Source organism: Rhinoraja longicauda, chromosome 10 (genome assembly GCF_053455715.1).
Source record: "Rhinoraja longicauda isolate Sanriku21f chromosome 10, sRhiLon1.1, whole genome shotgun sequence".
NCBI classification, from domain to species: domain Eukaryota; kingdom Metazoa; phylum Chordata; class Chondrichthyes; order Rajiformes; family Arhynchobatidae; genus Rhinoraja; species Rhinoraja longicauda.
In genome coordinates, this window is record NC_135962.1 from 10,035,166 (window position 1) to 10,052,894 (window position 17,729).

Consider the following 17,729-nt stretch of genomic DNA (forward strand, 5'->3'; position numbering starts at 1 on the left):
TATGTATTTTTGTATGCCTATTGAAAATACTATAAATAAAAATTTAAAAAAAAAAAAAAAAAAATTTAAAAAAAAGTTACAATGATGGAAAAGTACATCACTATTTGAGAAAAAAAAACTCACGAAGAATGGTCCTCCATCAAATGACTGGAAGGACATCTAGATCGGTAATTGGGTGAGAACGCACTTGATACGAACAACCCCCAAAAGTGATTTTACCAATGGGGTAGCACAGGAGAAACAACTTTAACCAGAGAGGATTCATAGAGTAGAATTTGATGTCGTTTAAAGCAGAAAAAATGAACGGCATATTTGCATTTAAATTTAAATGAGAACATAGACTCTTTGACAGATCCTTATAAAGATTCTATCAATGTTTATGTGATAGCCGGGCAGTATTGTATACTGGAAGGGATCCTACGCATTGTGGTGACGCAGCATTGAGTTAGTGACTTACTGGTGTTGCTCTTCTTTTCTTGCCCAGCACCTGGGTGTCATTGACTTCACCGCCAGATGTGTAACTGCTATCGGTGGCACCGTCTGCTGCGGCAGGGCCTTGCACAGCTCGGCAGGAACTCTGCTGGGCATGCGCATCGCTGTCCCCCTCTGCCTCATGATTGCTCTGCGGACGAGAGCCCTCGCTGGCAGTAAGGAGGGACGCCTTCCCTCGCCTGCTGCTCTCCGCAGGTGTGCTGTCGAATCCAAGGGGCGAGCTGGAGCTTCCTTCTTGCTTCACTGCGGGAAGCGCCTGGTTCGATGTGTTGTCACCTCTGCCGCCAACCTGGAACCTTTCTGCGAGGGCGGTGCTATTGCGAGCAACGCCCTTCACCTGGCAGCCCGACGCGTTTGGTCCTCGCGATAATGGAAGTAGCTTGTTGCTTGGAATGCTGGGAGCACGCTCCTTAGCTCTGTCCCCCTCCTCGGTTTTCACGTCACTGCCAAACAGGTTGTAAATTGACCGCTTGTCTGTGACCACACTGCTTTCCGAGAGGCTGCGCTTCCGGATGGTTCCAGTGGGAGCACTGGAGATTCCCTCCCACTGGAAGCCTTCCAGAGAAGACAGATTTTCATCTTCATCCAGCTCCAGAGCATCCGAGCTGGTTTGCACCGAGGGAACCATCTCAATCCCAAACCTGGAAACAGAACCATAGACGCGTCAAGAGAAAGCACAGCCAACTCGACAAGCAGTCTGGCCGCCAGCACATTTCAATCACTAACAAAGCCCAATCCATCACAGGGCAATGAATGGCCACATGTAGAAGCACTCTGCTGCGCTGACTAGTCTGACTATATCCCAGCAAAAGATCCTCATCACTCACTGTAGCCTGGGGCGAGGAAGAAAAGGTGGGACCCAGCAAGGGGACAGATCAAGAGAGTGAGGGTCAGTGTCCAGTTGGATATAACCTCACCAAGGTAAAAGCACATCCCAGCTCAGGGCTGAAATGGCAGCAAAAGCTTTGCTGGTGATCAGAACTGGATACCATTGTCCGTGGTATCCAGAAACTAGCTGCCCCAACCACACTTCTCAACCCTAAATCACTTCCGCCCCACGTTCCACGTTCCAAGGGGTCAACACTCTCATTTACAAGGAGTTGGCTTGTCACCTGATCCACATACTTCACGCCTCCTCTTTCTTCTTGGGTGTGCTCACAGCACTGAGATCTCGTTGACATCGGCTGCATCTCATGGTCAGCCAGAGCTCGCTTTAGTTGATCTCACTGCACTCAACCAGCAAGCAGTACACTTCACCCTCCCCACATCCACCCCTGGAGTCAATGGAGCTAAACAAGGTCTGCGGGGATTGCCACCTTGTGGACTGTGACCTAGCGTGTCGTAGTCGCGCCCAAGTCAGAAGACCATGGAATTCCACAATGGAATTCCATTCCAGAGGCCGAACACAAACTTTTCTGCTCACATTCCAATGGATGGAGGCAGTGGGATGAAAGAGACAATTCTCACCAAAATGGTGACAGATTTTAACCCAAGAGCCTGGCTACTCTCAGAGTTGCATAGGAAAGATTCCACGGCACTAACTCACAAAAAGAAAAATAGGTAGCCTCCTTACTGACCTTGGTAAACCCTTGCCAAGTTCCTGCTTCTTTTTAGCAACTTGCTGTATGACTTGATCCCAGTTGACGTGATGACGGGATACGTTTAGCAGCTGACGCACGGTTGGTTTCAGACCCGATTCCTTTTCCGATTCGCTCTTCTTCTGGTCTCCTATGCTGCGGATCCGGCGAGCAATGTTGAGATTGGGCTCGGGGGCGTGAGTGCTGGGCCTGGACTTGGAGTTGATGTGGCGGGTTAGGTCTCTCTGTACCGAGGTGGGAAGCCCAAGCTTGTTGAGTTCAGACAGGAGATGGTTGGAGCCCTGGGCCCCTCCGTTCTGCAGCTCAGTGTCAGAGGAACAATGATCAAAGGTTTCGGCCGTGCTTGGGACCTCGTTTGGATTTTTGGTTTCCGACAACGCAAAGGGGAAGGTAGATGGTGACTGATCGCTTGCTCCGGAGGTCAAGGAGCCCTTTAAATCACCTTTTGTTTTGCAGACTTCAGCAGCCACGTCATGCTGAGCATCTAACACGGCTGCTTGCTCTTTTATTGTTTTTGCACAAGGTTGCTTCTGATTTGAATATAAGTTGGCACAATCTACAACTGTATCTGGGTCCAATTCCTTCTTCGTTGCTTTTAAACAAGGTTGTCTCTGGCCTGAATGTGTTCCCGCTGAATCTACAACCATGGCTGGGTCTAATTCTTCTGCAATGTCAGTAAGTTCTTGGCTCATTTTCCTGGAGTCCCCTGGTGCAGACTGCACTGGGTTTCCATTAGCTTTCTGAATTTTGTTCATGCTTTTCCAGTTTTCCTTGTTATCTTCCCCAGACTCTTCGCCACTCGCTGGCTGACTCTCTTGCCCACATTCAGACTGACTCTGCCTCAGTGCTTCTCTCGCCAGTCTCAGCATCTCGCTCAGACTATTATCCAACTGTGATTGATTGCCTCCACCTGGCACAGTGAGTGAGGGCTGCAGCGTTGGGGCTGTGGTAGCTTCTGTCGAAAGGCGAGCCTTTGATGCATTCGGTGCATTGTTCAACTGTTGCATGCTCTCAGGTGGTGAAAATCTGTGAGTTTCCAAATTGGATGAGCACAAGCACTTGCCACTTTCCCTTTCAAACGAGGGTTCACCTTTCTTTGAGAAGGAATCTGAAGCAGAGGAGACAGGTTCGTGTGGAGGATTAGGGAACAATTTGGTGCGAAGTGTGGCTTCATCTTTACTTTCATCTTCTGCAGAGCAACCAGGTTGGGTCAGAGGTCTTGTGCTGTTATTTTGTTCCTCAGCCACCTTCCCAGAAATAAAACCACTGCCTTTTTGCTGGGCCTCGACGTCTTTCGCTTGTGCAGACTTGCAACTGGTCTCGGAATCGTTGCCGCTCTTGCTTCTCAGGCCAGGGTCCAGGCCCCCCATGGACTTCTGAGGCCGGTAAGGAGTCCAGCGGTGTCTCTTATCCCTTGGGGGGCTGGCACTCTTGCCTCCACTCTGATCACCTTTACTCTGGGCACTCCCCACCATGTTGAACATCAACATCCCTTCGCCCGGAACGTCATCGCTGGTGAAATCCATGTGGTATTCCTGCAAGGCGTAATCGCTCGCGTTCCACCGACCCGATGGTTTTCTCCCCAGCGACATCTGCCCTCGACCGGCGACTGGCCGTCTCCAGCCTTGCATTTTCTCCCAGGGACGTCGATCTCTCAGACCCTCCATTTTATTCGACTTCTGCATTTTCCCTTTACCCTGCTGCCGATCGGCCTCCTCCATTGGATCCACGATGTTGCCGGGCTGGAGCTTGCCATTCAACCTGCTGCTCTTATAGTGAGGCATCTTGTCCCCACCGCTGCCGGAATTGGTGCCCCAGTTGGACAGGCCTCCTTTGTTTTTGTAATGACGATTAGCCGCCCCCCCTGGGCCACTGGGATGCCAGCTGTGATTCAAATTCCAGTTGGGTGCTCCTCCTTTGTCTTCGGGCTGCCAGCTCTGAGAGGCCCAGGGACCCGTTGAATGGCGGTTTGGGCCGCCACCTAAATTGGTCTTCCAGTGGTAAGCGTTCGCTCTGCAGCCTGCAAACTCTCGTGGGGCCCAATCCTGCTCTCCTGCACTTCCGTGGTGCCATGCTGCCTGGTTGTATTGGCTCGTAGGCTGACAGGCCTGCTGATCTTCCCTCATCCTTCGGTACCTCCTGTCCTCACCGTCTGTTGCTCGGTTTCCTGGTTTGGGCACGTCATTCTTTCTACATAAAGAGAAACGAAAGAATCCAACAGAATTATTGAATTGACAGTGCAGAAAGGAGCTGTTGGTCATTGCGGTAGTCTACTGAATAGAAAATCCAAATGACTGCAGATACGGGAAACCTGAAATGAATAAAGAATGCTGGAGAGACTCAGGCAAGGGGACAGACTTGGGGACAGGCAAGGATCCAACCCTAAAAGGTTAGCTCCACAAATGGTGCCTGATCATTTGCTGTTTTATTTTAGCTATGCCTGGTCTTCGGTGGCAGTTAGACTCCCAATCTAACTTCCATTCTTTCACTAATATTCAATATATTCTTCAGTATTGGCTACCATCAAATTGCCTTCATATACAAGATGTTGGCAAGGCCGCAACTGGAGTATAGTGTATGCTGTTTATTTTCTCCTTTGAATTGTTTTTGTATTCATGTATGACATGATTCGCCTGGATAGCATGCAAAACAACGTTTTTCACGTAACGGTGCATGACAATAAGAAGCCGATACCCCTGGAGACGCAGCATCCCCTCCATACCACACAGGAATGTCAGCCCACAGTTTTGTAATCAACAGTTTTGTAGGTGGATTTGAACCTAGAGCTTCCGGACTGAGAATACTATTTGTCATCTGCACCCTGCACATCAGCAACATTTAAAAACATGGCATGTTCCAAATCAACATCTTTTAGCTCTCTTGCTCTCTCCACACCCTCCAGCTCACCCCCATCTTTGCTTTGGCACTGGCTGAGCAGAAATCTTCAAAAGGGCTTTAGGAGCTTTGATCAATGAGGTAAGTCCCTATCACCAGCCCATTCACCATCACCAACACATTTCCCTGCCCCACCTTTCACTCAAGGCGGGATCAAACAGCAGGAAGAATGGCTAACGTCACGTACATTAATCTGCCCTGGTGCTCTGAGGTCACAGATCAACAAAGTTTACAGTCACTGCCACAAAAGAATTAAGGGTCTGGGAAATGTTTAAGTAAAGTGAGGCCGAGAGAGGTGGAGCACACTGGAAGGGGGCGAGGGTGCGTGAATGTGCATGAGAGAGTGGGTAAGTGGGAGGAGAGAGCGTGAGCGTGGACGCAGGGAGTGAGTGCAAAGGTTTATGTTGCTAGTGTCACTATGATTTCTCTCTGACCAATCCCCCTTGTATACCACAGGCAACTGTCGAAGGAATGTCACACGACAGTGAGCTTGACACAGTCGAGGCAGGTTTTAGCAACGTTCTCAACATACTCCCAAAGGGCAGGAGCTCAGAGAAAGCCAGTCCCATGTGATCCAAGATAGACACAAAATGCTGGAGTAACTCAGTGGGACAGGCAGCATCTCTGGAGAGAAGGAATGTGTGCCGTTTCAGGTCGAGACCCTTCTCCAGACTCTTGTGTCTTTTGTCTATCTTCGATTTAAACCAACATCTGCAGTTCTTTCCTACACACCATGTGATCCAAGGGCTGGATCTAAATTTAAGAGGCGGTAAGAAGCCAAGTATAGTTTAGTTGAGTTTAGAGACACAGAGCAAAAGAGCCTGCCATGTCCATGCTGACCATTGATCACCCCCGTTTACACTAGTTCTGTGTTACCCCATTTTCTCATCCACTCGCTAAAGTAGTAATAATAGTAAAAACTATTTACAAAGGCCTATTAACCTACAAACCCATACTAACTAAAAAGGCAATACGGGGAGAAAAGATGAGGTACGAGGGTAAAGGAGGATAGCAAAAGTTTTTTAGGTACGTGAAGAGGAAAAAATAGTCAAGGCAAATGTGGGTCCCTTGAAGACAGAAGCAGGGGAATTTATTATGGGGAACAAAGAAATGGCAGACGAGTTAAACCGTTACTTTGGATCTGTCTTCACTGAGGAAGATACACACAATCTCCCAAATGTTCTAGGGGCCGGAGAACCTAGGGTGATGGAGGAACTGAAGGAAATCCACATTAGGCAGGAAATGGTTTTGGGTAGACTGATGGGACTGAAGGCTGATAAATCCCCAGGGCCTGATGGTCTGCATCCCAGAGTACTTAAGGAGGTGGCTCTAGAAATAGTGGAAGCATTGGAGATCATTTTTCAATGTTCTATAGATTCAGGATCAGTTCCTGTGGATTGGAGGATAGCAAATGTTATCCCACTTTTTAAGAAAGGAGGGAGAGAGAAAACGGGTAATTATAGACCAGTTAGTCTGACATCAGTGGTGGGGAAGATGCTGGAGTCAATTATAAAAGACGAAATTGCTGAGCATTTGGATAGCAGTAACAGGATCATTCCGAGTCAGCATGGATTTACAAAGGGGAAATCATGCTTGACAAATCTACTGGAATTTTTTGAGGATGTAACTAGGAAAATTGACAAGGGAGAGTCAGTGGATGTGGTGTACCTCGACTTTCAGAAAGCCTTCGACAAGGTCCCACATAGGAGATTAGTGGGCAAAATTAGGGCACATGGTATTGGGGGTAGGGTACTGACATGGATAGAAAATTGGTTGACAGACAGAAAACAAAGAGTGGGGATAAATGGGTCCCTTTCGGAATGGCAGGCAGTGACCAGTGGGGTACCGCAAGGTTCGGTGCTGGGACCCCAGCTATTTACGATATACATTAATGACTTAGACGAAGGGATTAAAAGTACCATTAGCAAATTTGCAGATGATACTAAGTTGGGGGGTAGTGTGAATTGTGAGGAAGATGCAATAAGGCTGCAGGGTGACTTGGACAGGTTGTGTGAGTGGGCGGATATATGGCAGATGCAGTTTAATGTAGATAAGTGTGAGGTTATTCACTTTGGAAGTAAGAATAGAAAGGCAGATTATTATCTGAATGGTGTCAAGTTAGGAGGAGGGGGAGTACAACGAGATCTGGGTGTCCTAGTGCATCAGTCAATGAAAGGAAGCATGCAGGTACAGCAGGCAGTGAAGAAAGCCAATGGAATGTTGGCCTTAGTAACAAGAGGAGTTGAGTATAGGAGCAAAGAGGTCCTTCTACAGTTGTACCGGGCCCTGGTGAGACCGCACCTGGAGTACTGTGTGCAGTTTTGGTCTCCAAATTTGAGGAAGGATATTCTTGCTATGGAGGGCGTGCAGCATAGGTTCACTAGGTTAATTCCCGGAATGGCGGGACTGTCGTATGTTGAAAGGCTGGAGCGATTGGGCTTGTATACACTGGAATTTAGAAGGATGCGGGGGGATCTTATTGAAACATATAAGATAATTAGGGGATTGGACACATTAGAGGCAGATAACATGTTCCCAATGTTGGGGGAGTCCAGAACAAGGGGCCACAGTTTAAGAATAAGGGGTAGGCCATTTAGAACGGAGATGAGGAAGAACTTTTTCAGTCAGAGGGTGGTGAAGGTGTGGAATTCTCTGCCTCAGAAGGCAGTGGAGGCCAGTTCGTTGGATGCTTTCAAGAGAGAGCTGGATAGAGCTCTTAAGGATAGCGGAGTGAGGGGGTATGGGGAGAAGGCAGGAACGGGGTACTGATTGAGAGTGATCAGCCATGATCGCATTGAATGGCGGTGCTGGCTCGAAGGGCTGAATGGCCTACTCCTGCACCTATTGTCTATTGTCTATTGTCTATCATTGAGATGTGGGATGAAACCGGAACACCCAGAGAAAACCCACGCAGTCACAGGGAGAATGTGAAAATTCCACACAAAAACACCTGAGGTCAGGATCGAACCTGGGTCTCTGGCGCTGTGAGGCAGCAGCTCTACCAGCCGCGCCACTGTACTACCCCTAAGTGGTGTTGCTGGGTGTGCACTGGCCCGGGAATGATCCCACGAGCTTTGTAAAATAAACTGTAAATATGACAGGCTGAAATGCATGTGTGTGAGTTTGCAGATGATACAAATCAAGGCTTGCTCTGACAATTGCTCAGCTCGTCTGTGGCCCCAACCCTCTATCAGAAATACCGGTTAATGCAGCACGCAGATGCAGGGAAGTGGTGCTGGAATTGCGTACAACTATTGTGACACCACAGCTTGCACACAGTACTGGTCCACGCATTGCAGGAAAGGTGTGATTGCATTGGAGAGAGCGCAGAGCACATATTGCCAGGACTGGAAAATTGTCCTTATTAAGTAAGTTTGGATGAGCTGGAGTAGTCTTCCTTGGAACAAAGGCCCGAGGTGAGATTAAATACAGGTGTAAGAAACAATGACAGAACTAAATGGTAAGTGGGAAGGATCCATTTGCCTGAGCAGTGACTTCAAATACTGGGGGAAGGGGGCGTTGATGTAAAATAGACAATAGACAATAGGTGCAGGAGGAGGCCATTCGGCCCTTCAGGCCAGCACCGCCATTCAATGTGATCATGGCTGATCATTCTCAATCAGTTCCTGCCTTCTCCCCATACCCCCTGACTCCGCTATCCTTAAGAGCTCTATCTAGCTCTATCTTGAATGCATTCAGAGAATTGGCCTCCACTGCCTTCTGAGGTAGAAAATTCCACAGATTCACAACTCTCCGACTGAAAAAGTTTTTCCTCATCTCAGTTCTAAATGGCCTACCCCTTATTCTTAAACTGTGGCCCCTTGTTCTGGACTCCCCCAACATTGAGAACATGTTTCCTGCCTCTAACGTGTCCAAACCCTTAATAATCTTATACGTTTCGTTAAGATCTCCTCTCATCCTTCTAAATTCCAGTGTAAAGCGTCTTTGAGCACTTGGAAAAGCGCTATAAAAAATAAATGTTTATTATTATTATATTATTAACATGACAGTCCCGCCATTCCGGGAATTAACCTAGTAAACCTACGCTGCACGCCCTCAAAATAATTGATAGATGGATTAGAAGGATGAGGGAAAGGGAGGGCGATAGCCGTCTGGGCCTCCTGCCCAAGAGACTGACAGATAGAAACCCTCCTCACATATCATCAGCCCCTGCCACGCAGTGTGAAGAACCGTGATCTGCAGGCTACAGACCATGTGGCGGGAGGTGGAATTGAGCAGGTCAGCTCTTTTTCTCCAGCAGAGAAAATGGTAAAAATGGTGGACCAAATGGGCAAGTTTCCAATTATGTTTTTGATTGCGCTATCTGTTGTACTCATGAATGGTGTGTTTTGCATGCTATCCAGGCAAATCAAAGTTTCTCTCTGTATCTCAATAATGTGGCCATAATAAACCGATGCCAGTCCCACACCATGTTTCCTCTAAACCCCAGTGGACAGAACGTTTTTTAACTTGTATTACCATTATCTGAAAGTCATGTGAAGAGCAATGAATGCCAGCAAGCAATAAACACACCCTGGGAATAAAACAAAATTAGCTGGTAGTTCAGCATGATCAAAAAAAGAGCGCAAGATCCACCAATGGAGAAACTGGTGCTGCAGAGATAGAGGGAAATTTCAGTTCCCACCACAGCAGTAGGATTTGAGATCAAGCAATGGAACCTAGACTTTGTTTCACCAACATTGGATAACACTGCACTGCTGTTACTGCAATAAACAAACTGGTGGAAGAACACAGTAGATTGGGCAGCATCTGTGGAGGGAAATGGACAGAAGACCTTTCAGGTCAGGATCTTTGTTCTGAAGAAGGGACCCGACCTGAAACATCGGCGACAGACACAAAAAGCTGGAGTACCTCAGCGGGACAGGCAGCATCTCTGGAGAGAAGGAATGGGTGACGTTTCGGGTCGAGACCCTTCTTGAAACATCGGCTGTCCTTTTCTCTCCTCAAATGCTGCCTGACATGCTGAGTTCCTCCACCAGTTTGCTTTTTGCTCGGGAGTCCACCATCTGCAGTCTCCCGTCTCTCCACTGTTGCTGCACTGCCTAAAACCAGCTGAGGAATGATCCAAAGCTTTCCATGGCTTCAATGCTCATTCCTCAAACCTGCTGAGCCATCAGCAGATATTAAAATGCAGCTCAAAGGAATTCCTCTGGCGGGGGTGGAGAGTGGGACAAGGGTGAGTTCAGATAAAGGGTCCTCGATCTGAAATGTTCCTTTTTACACAGATGCCGCATGATCTGCTGAGCATTTTCTGTTATTTCAGTTTTCCATCATCTGCAGATGTTTTTTAAATTTCACTCTCACTTTAACTTTTAGGCTCTATTACACAAGATATATTTTTGTTTATTCTTGCAACAGTAATACCACAATGAACGCAGAAGTCAATTACAGTTGAGAATTGAATCGCAAATTGGTGGTTCTTAACACAAATTAAGCAATGACAGCCCCCCACTGATCATTCTTTACTGGTCTCCACTGCACCTTCTAGAATCCCACCACATCAGAGGGGTATGTGATAGACATACACCAGCAAAGTTTCAGTAAGACCGTTCCTCAGTCACTCAGCCCCGAGCCATTCTCGTAGCAATTCCCACTCTGGTATTCAAGTGCAGTCTTACCTTTTCTGTTCTTTCCGTTGTCCAATCAATTGAATAAGTTCCTTGTCAAAGTATTCTTCTTCTTTGCCATCATCCTTGCGGTTCTCCTCACTCTCCTGTGTCTCCACCTTCTCTTTGTGGTGCTGGCTGGAGATGTGCTTGGCGTAGGCGGAAAGGCCCACCACATTCACCCTGCAGACGCGGCATTGGTGCTTGCAGTCCCTGTTGAAGGAGGGAGATAGCGGTGGTTGCACGGTGCTGACAGGCATTTTAGAGGGGGCTCATGCTCAGCAGGGAAGGGAGGGTGGGGGGAGGAGGGGGGTGGGGGTTCGGGGTGGTTGTTACACCATCCCCGGTTCCTTCAGCTTAACATTTATCTGGTGTAGCTGTGGCAGCCCATGCTTCTGCCACTTTCGCCTGCCCTGAGCTCAGTGCACTCCCTTGACTGGGAGCAGGGCAGTGAAAGTCACCTCGGACTCAAGCACATGCTCCACAGGCAGCCTCGGCGGATAATGTTAAGTCAGATGCTGTGTGGCAGCCCTGGCAACAACTTTCTTATTTAATCACATCTCCTGCTAATTCTGACTAGCAGGGAGTTGCTACCAATGGCAGGCTTGTAAAAAGAGCCAGCCCAGTTTAGCAGCGCTGATCGGAATTTCGAGAGGGTGGATCTGGTGGCAGCTGTCAGGATATGCTCCACGAAGCACTGCTTTATTTGGAGACACCACAGCTTTCATTTTTTCTTGCTGATCCTATCCACCAAACGCAGTTGTTGCAGTGTTAACATCTGTTGTACCTCTAAATCTAAATCTAAAAAATATGTTCTTTTCCATAGAGCAGCTTCACTTTTTATTGCCTTCTGCAGTTTACATGGGCATTGTTCATGGCAATTCTAACTGGAAAATAGCAGGCAGCTCAGATAATATGACCAAATCCAATTAATCTCGCAACAAGTATGGGAGGCTGCGTTTGACAAATCTACAGGAGTGCTTTGAGTCTGTTTCTAACAGAGTGGATGAGGGAGAACTAGTAGATGTGTTGTTTTTGGATTTTCAGGCAGCTTTCAAACATGTTCCATGTGTAAGGCTGGTAAAAGACCGGAAGAATGTTTGCAATGATATTACCCAATGATCATTATTGTGTGTATTTTTCTTTCTTTTTTTAAAATCAATCTATTCTTGGGTACAGGAAAAGCAATGCAAAATCTACAGATGTAGAACATGGTAGAAAGTGACAAGGTTAGTTAAGTATCAAGGATTGTAGGATCGCATGGCACAAAAGCAGGCCCTTCAGCCCACTAAGTTCATGCTAACCATCAAGTCCCCGTCCACATTAATTACATTTCGCAGCACTTGGTCTGTAGCCTTCTCGGCCTTGGTGCTTGATGTGCTCACCTACATACATTGTGAATATTGTGAGTCTTTGATTCTAGCACCTACTCAGGCAGTGTGCTTCAGACGCCAGCCACCCTCTGGGGGAAACGGTTATTCCTCAGATCTCCTGAGGCCTAAAACTATGCCCTCTAATTTCAGACACATGCAGTGGGGAAAAGCTTCCTTCTATCTGCTCTCTTTATGCCCTTCCTAATTGAGTCCACTTCCATCAGGTCCTCCCTCAACCTCCGTCGTTCCACACCAACCAATCGCAGTCTCTCCTCATAACTGAAACACTTCATCCCAGGCAACATCCTGGGGAATTTCCTCGGCACCCTTTCCAGTGCAAGTATGGCCTTTCAACAGTAGTGACCAGAACTGCACACGGAACTCCAGCTGCGCCCGAACCGAGGTTTCATATAGCTGTACCATGATCTCCATTCTTGCATATTCTATGCTCCCTATGCCTTGTTCACCATCCTAGATATCCATAAGACTTCAGATATCCCTAGCCTTGTCAAGATCTCTGCTTCTCAATACTCCATAGTGTCCAACCACACATTGTACGTGTCCTATCTTTATTAGTACTCCCAAAATGCATCACTTTGCGCTAGCCGGTATCAATTTTCTTTCTGCCAGTAATTCACCTATTGTTCCAACTCAATAATTTCATCCGTTAGCCAAACACTATCCTCATTATCAACACCACTAATATTTGTGTCATCGGCACTCACTAATTATAGCTTTTCCATTTCAATAGTCAGAGAGTTAGTAACACTAACTAATATTTGTGTCATCTGCACACTCACTAATTATAGCTCTTACATTCAGAGTCAGTGATTTTTCAGCCTGGATACAAACCTTTCAGCCCAACTGGTCCATGCTGACCAGGTTTTATAACTGAGCTAGTCCTATTTGTCTGAGTTGACCCCCCCCCCCCCTACACGCCCACCCTCTCCCCATGTGCCCACCCTCTCCCCACGTACCTATCCGAATGTCTTTTAAATTCCAAATTTTTGACATGCGTAGAAAACCACAAAGGTCCAGCTTGTGGAACTGATCACAAGCTTCCAATCACAAAACCTTCCACCTCTGTCACCTATTACCAGGGCAAGTTTGGATCCAATTTGACAACTTGCATGGGGATCCCATAGGCTTAAAAAAAAAATCATTCAAGGGATGTGGGCTTTGTTTGGCAGAGTCAACGTTTAATTTCCCATCCCTTGAGAAGATGGAGATGAGCTGCATTCTCCAATCGCAGCAGTCCTTGAGGTGCGGGTTTACTACAATGCTGTCAGGGAGGGAGTAGCAGTTCTTTAGCCCAGCAATGGTGAAGGAACCTTTTGGATCAGTTTCACATTTGGAAAAGTATTAATTAAGCACGTATCTCATTACTGAGGAGCAGAATACAACGGCAAAGTGATTATAATGAAGCTTCAATGATCACTAGCTTGCCCTCAGCTGAGTCAATGGACAATTATGGGCACTAACCTTTCACAAAAGGTGCCAAGCACTTTGGAATGGTCCAATGGAGATTTACGAGAAAGCTACTAACAAAAAGAGAAAATGGTGGTGGAATTACATGCCATGAGGCAGAAATGTCCTAATAGAAATTTTCAAATGATGGGCTTTGATAGAGTAGACAGAAGAAAGTTATTCCGACTAGCAAGTGAATAAATTGACCAGGGACATAGATTATAAATCACTGTAGAGAGATCGGGAACAGGGGTATGTAACCAGCACAGTGAGCCAAATGGCATCTTTCTGCAGGTTTCTATAATTAAACTACATGGATCCTCTATTCCAGACACATAGCATTCCAGAATCAGTGCATTACACAAGTTATGGCCTGCAACATGAAGCATTTACCTTCCTTTCAGGTTCTCAAGCTCCCTGTGGTGTAGCATGCTCCTCATGTGTTCATCCATTTCCTACAATAAACACAAACCAATTATTACTCTCTGTGGCTGTATTTTTTTTAAATTGCAAAGTGTTACAGTTGGGAGGACAAGAGTTTAAGCACAAATTAGGGACAAACAAAAACTGACCTCAGTTTGACTCCCGGTCGTAAGTGCTGAGTTAACCCTTCTCAATTGTGAATCACTAAATTTGGCTAGGAGAAAAAATAAAACCTTTCACTTTCTAATAACTATCTCTGGAAGAGTTTTGGGTGAGGGCAAACTGAGATTCAGTACTGGTAACTCACCAATAATACCTAAACCCTTTCCATAAACTTCCATATAAGATTATTTAGGGGTTGGACACGTTAGAGGCAGGAAACATGTTCCCAATGTTGGGGGAGTCCAGAACAAGGGGCCACAGTTTAAGAATAAGGGGTAGGCCATTTAGAACTGAGATGAGGAAAAACATTTTCAGTCAGAGAGTTGTGAATCTGTGGAATTCTCTGCCTCAGAAGGCAGTGGAGGCCAATTCTCTGAATGCATTCAAGAGAGAGCTAGATAGAGCTCTTAAGGATAGCGGAGTCAGGGGATATGGGGAGAAGGCAGGAACGGGGTATTGATTGAGAATGATCAGCCATGATCACATTGAATGGCCAGTGCTGGCTCGAAGGGCCGAACGGCCTCCTCCTGCACCTATTGTCTATTGTCTATAACTACTGTACCATAGCACTGTGAATGCACCTTTACAGACCCCTGTCCATTGAGGCAGAGTTATAAAACACGGAAACAGGCTCTTTGGCTCAACTCGTCCATGTCAACTGAGACCTGAGCTGGTCCCATATACCCGCACGTAGCCTATGTCCCCCTCCACCACTCTTATCCATGTATCTGTCAAAGAGTTTTAAATGTTGTGATTGCACGCGCCTCCAACATTTGCTCTGGCAGTTCCTTCAACATACCCACCACCCCATGTGTGAGAAGGTTGCCCCTCAGGGCCCTTTTAAATCTTTCCCCCTTCCCTGTAAATCTATGCCTTCCAGTTTTAGACTTGGGAAGAAGACTGTGACCATCCACTTCATGAACATCTCTCATGATTTTATATACCTCTTTAATGTCACCCCCTCAACCTCCTATGCTCCAGGGAATAAAGTCCCTTCCTATCCTGCTTTCCTTATAATGTAAGCTCTCTAGTCCCAGTAACATCAAGGATGCGGCTCACCACCACTTTATCGTGGTTTGAACGATAAGTGCTAGCCTTGCCAGTAACACCCGGATCCTGAAAAGAGTACAAGCCATTACCCTGCTGACACTCAACAGCTATACTCCCTGGTAAAGGCTAGGTGGAAGCTCACTAACACTAGGTCCAACAACTTTAAGAAAGGCGATGTAAAAGTAGAAATTGGGAATTGACAGCAAAAACTGCAAGAATTAAGCTCCCAGGCTCAGTAAATCAACCAGTGTTCCCAATAAGAATCTCATTAACCAGGTAACAGTTTGAACATTCAAAGTCAAGATGCACAATTGCAGCCCTTCAGATTTAGATATCCAATCGAAAGGAATGGATTCTGAGCTTCCAAACTTGAGGATAGACACCAAAAAAGAGGATGGTCACTGAACTCAACCTATCTCAACAATTGCTAGTATATTTCCTCAGTTTATCATCACAATCTGGGGTTATGACCTTGGATGAATTATTCTAAGATTTTGTTCAATTTTAAGCAAAGTTTCTTGTTTACCAATCTGTATTAGTCATTCAGTACCGGCCCTTCAGTCCAACCCAAATAAAAATATTTTTTTGCAATTTTCAGATTTATTATTTTCATACCATCTGTCTCATACACGATTCTGCATGAACATCCTCTTAACTTGTTCGAAAAGCCCAAGTATTTATATTCTCTTAATGTAGCACCATGTGCAGCTCTTGTTTGAATCACTACCGATGCCTGAATATATTGGGGTCTGACTAGCTGATGAGATGATTTGATGATTTCATCTAAATTGTACCTACTGCTTTGACTTTGTAGTTGAACATTGAAGTCTTTGTTGAGTAGTATCTATATTGGTTAGGCACGATGAGTCATTTCCTTAGCCATTTATTGAAAACACATTGCCCTTTTTTTCAAGTACTTTATCAGCATTAAACTCCATTTGCCTCTGCCTTGCCCACTTCCGTATTTTGCCACTTATTCTGAGACTGCTTTGCTGTCTCTTCATGCTACCTGCTACCAAGTCGGGCATATTTCGCAAATGTGTGGAAATCCACAACTACACCACAGAATTAAAATAAAACACAAATTACTTTTCACATTTCCACCCCCACCACCACCCCAATTTAGCCTGGAATCACCTCATTTCAAATTCTCATCAGTGGACCAAATGTCCCAGCTATGGAAGGTAATAAAAAGTAGATCTTTAGAAAGCGAGTGACTGCCAAGAAATAGATTGAAAATTACCCCTTTTGAACTGTAAATGATGTTACACAAAATGCACTTCCTCTCTCTTCCCATGGTGGAGAACTGAACAGCCGTGAACGTACACCTATAAAAACAAGACAAGTTCAATGATACTTTATTGTCACATGTACCTAGGTGCAGTGAACTTCTTTTCTTTGCATACAGTTCAGTAATAAGTTTACTATATACATTAGGCACAATCATACTCAAGTACAAGAGAGTAAGATACTAGATGTCAGAGCTTGTGTGCACACTGTGACCAATTCAAATTCTCTTGCAATGTAATCCATTAATGTCAAATGTCTCAGAAAAATTGACAAACATTAAGTGTAAAAAAACATTTTATTGAGAGGTGGTACCTTCACTGATGGACAGAACGCACAGCAAGAGATCTGTAGGTTAATAATCTTGTCCAAATCCTTTTCACGTTTTCCTTTCTCTGACAATAATCTTCACCAAGTACCCTCTCGCCAATTCTCCAATTACTGTACATATCCTCTCAAAATTGGGCATAAAATGGAAATTTCTCAATACATGCACGAGGAAATTAAAGCAGCCCCAAGTGGAGACTGATTACAAAGCCCCATGTGAGCCTTTCGAAGAATCCAAATATCAGCTTGCGTACCAAACTTGCTATCATTAAAGTTTCTTTGGAGTTGTGAAGCCTACAAAGGCTTTATTTTTACATAACTGCCATTAGGGTTAACGCCAGCCATTTTCTGTCAACAGGAACTGACAAACTTCACACAATGTGAGCAGGCCTTGGTAATGAGTGTTTATAAAGAGAGAGAACCATCGTTATCTATTCATCTGGGTAATCTTGTAACAAGCATGTAACCTTGAAGATCACGAGAGAAGGGTTACAGTTACATGGTTAAAGGGCTAGACTGCGGCAAATAATTCCTGCCCTCAGCATCAATGTCTCCTTGGCTTTTATTTTTAACTGATTTAATTAATCAACTAAAGTGCAATCAGTAAAGCCAAATGCCCAAACAGAGACAAACAATAGAGACTTAAATGTGGTCTGACAGGCAAGGGCTCATGAGGACAATAAAGAGTGAAAGGTTCAAACAATCGTTCTTTGGGGTTAGAAAATATAATTGAAGGAAACATTCAACCACTAATTCCGTTATCTTTGTGGTTCACTTTGAATGAGATTAACAAAAGGAAAAAATGGTTAATAAATCAAGTACTATTTGGCAGAGTAGACCTTTCTGTCAGTGCAGGGTGCCCAATTCTCACAGGCCCAATTCTTTATTACTAGTTTATGTATGTGCCTGGTGCTTAAGATTGCAAGACAAGGCATATTAACAAAGCCATCCAACACTGTCCTTCATGAATTTTGGATCTTGGTTCACATTAGAGGCAGGAAACATGTTCCCAATGTTGGGGGAGTCCA

The 17,729-nt window shown here is 45.6% G+C and overlaps 1 protein-coding gene across 2 annotated transcripts in view; it reads right to left on the reverse strand.

Annotated features, from left to right (window-relative positions):
* Window positions 1-17,729, reverse strand: part of znf106a (zinc finger protein 106a) — a 61,469-nt gene that overhangs the window by 33,168 nt on the left and 10,572 nt on the right. Inside the window, exons 2-6 of one of the 2 annotated variants that reach the window (XM_078406186.1) lie at window positions 16,331-16,415; window positions 13,846-13,907; window positions 10,625-10,825; window positions 2,070-4,280; window positions 458-1,133 (exon numbers count right to left, since the gene is read on the reverse strand). In XM_078406186.1, coding sequence (XP_078262312.1) covers window positions 458-1,133; window positions 2,070-4,280; window positions 10,625-10,825; window positions 13,846-13,907; window positions 16,331-16,384 — 3,204 coding nt within the window. In that variant the 5' untranslated portion in view covers window positions 16,385-16,415. The remainder of the gene's footprint in view (window positions 1-457; window positions 1,134-2,069; window positions 4,281-10,624; window positions 10,826-13,845; window positions 13,908-16,330; window positions 16,416-17,729) is intronic. The other variant, XM_078406187.1, reaches the window with a different exon arrangement.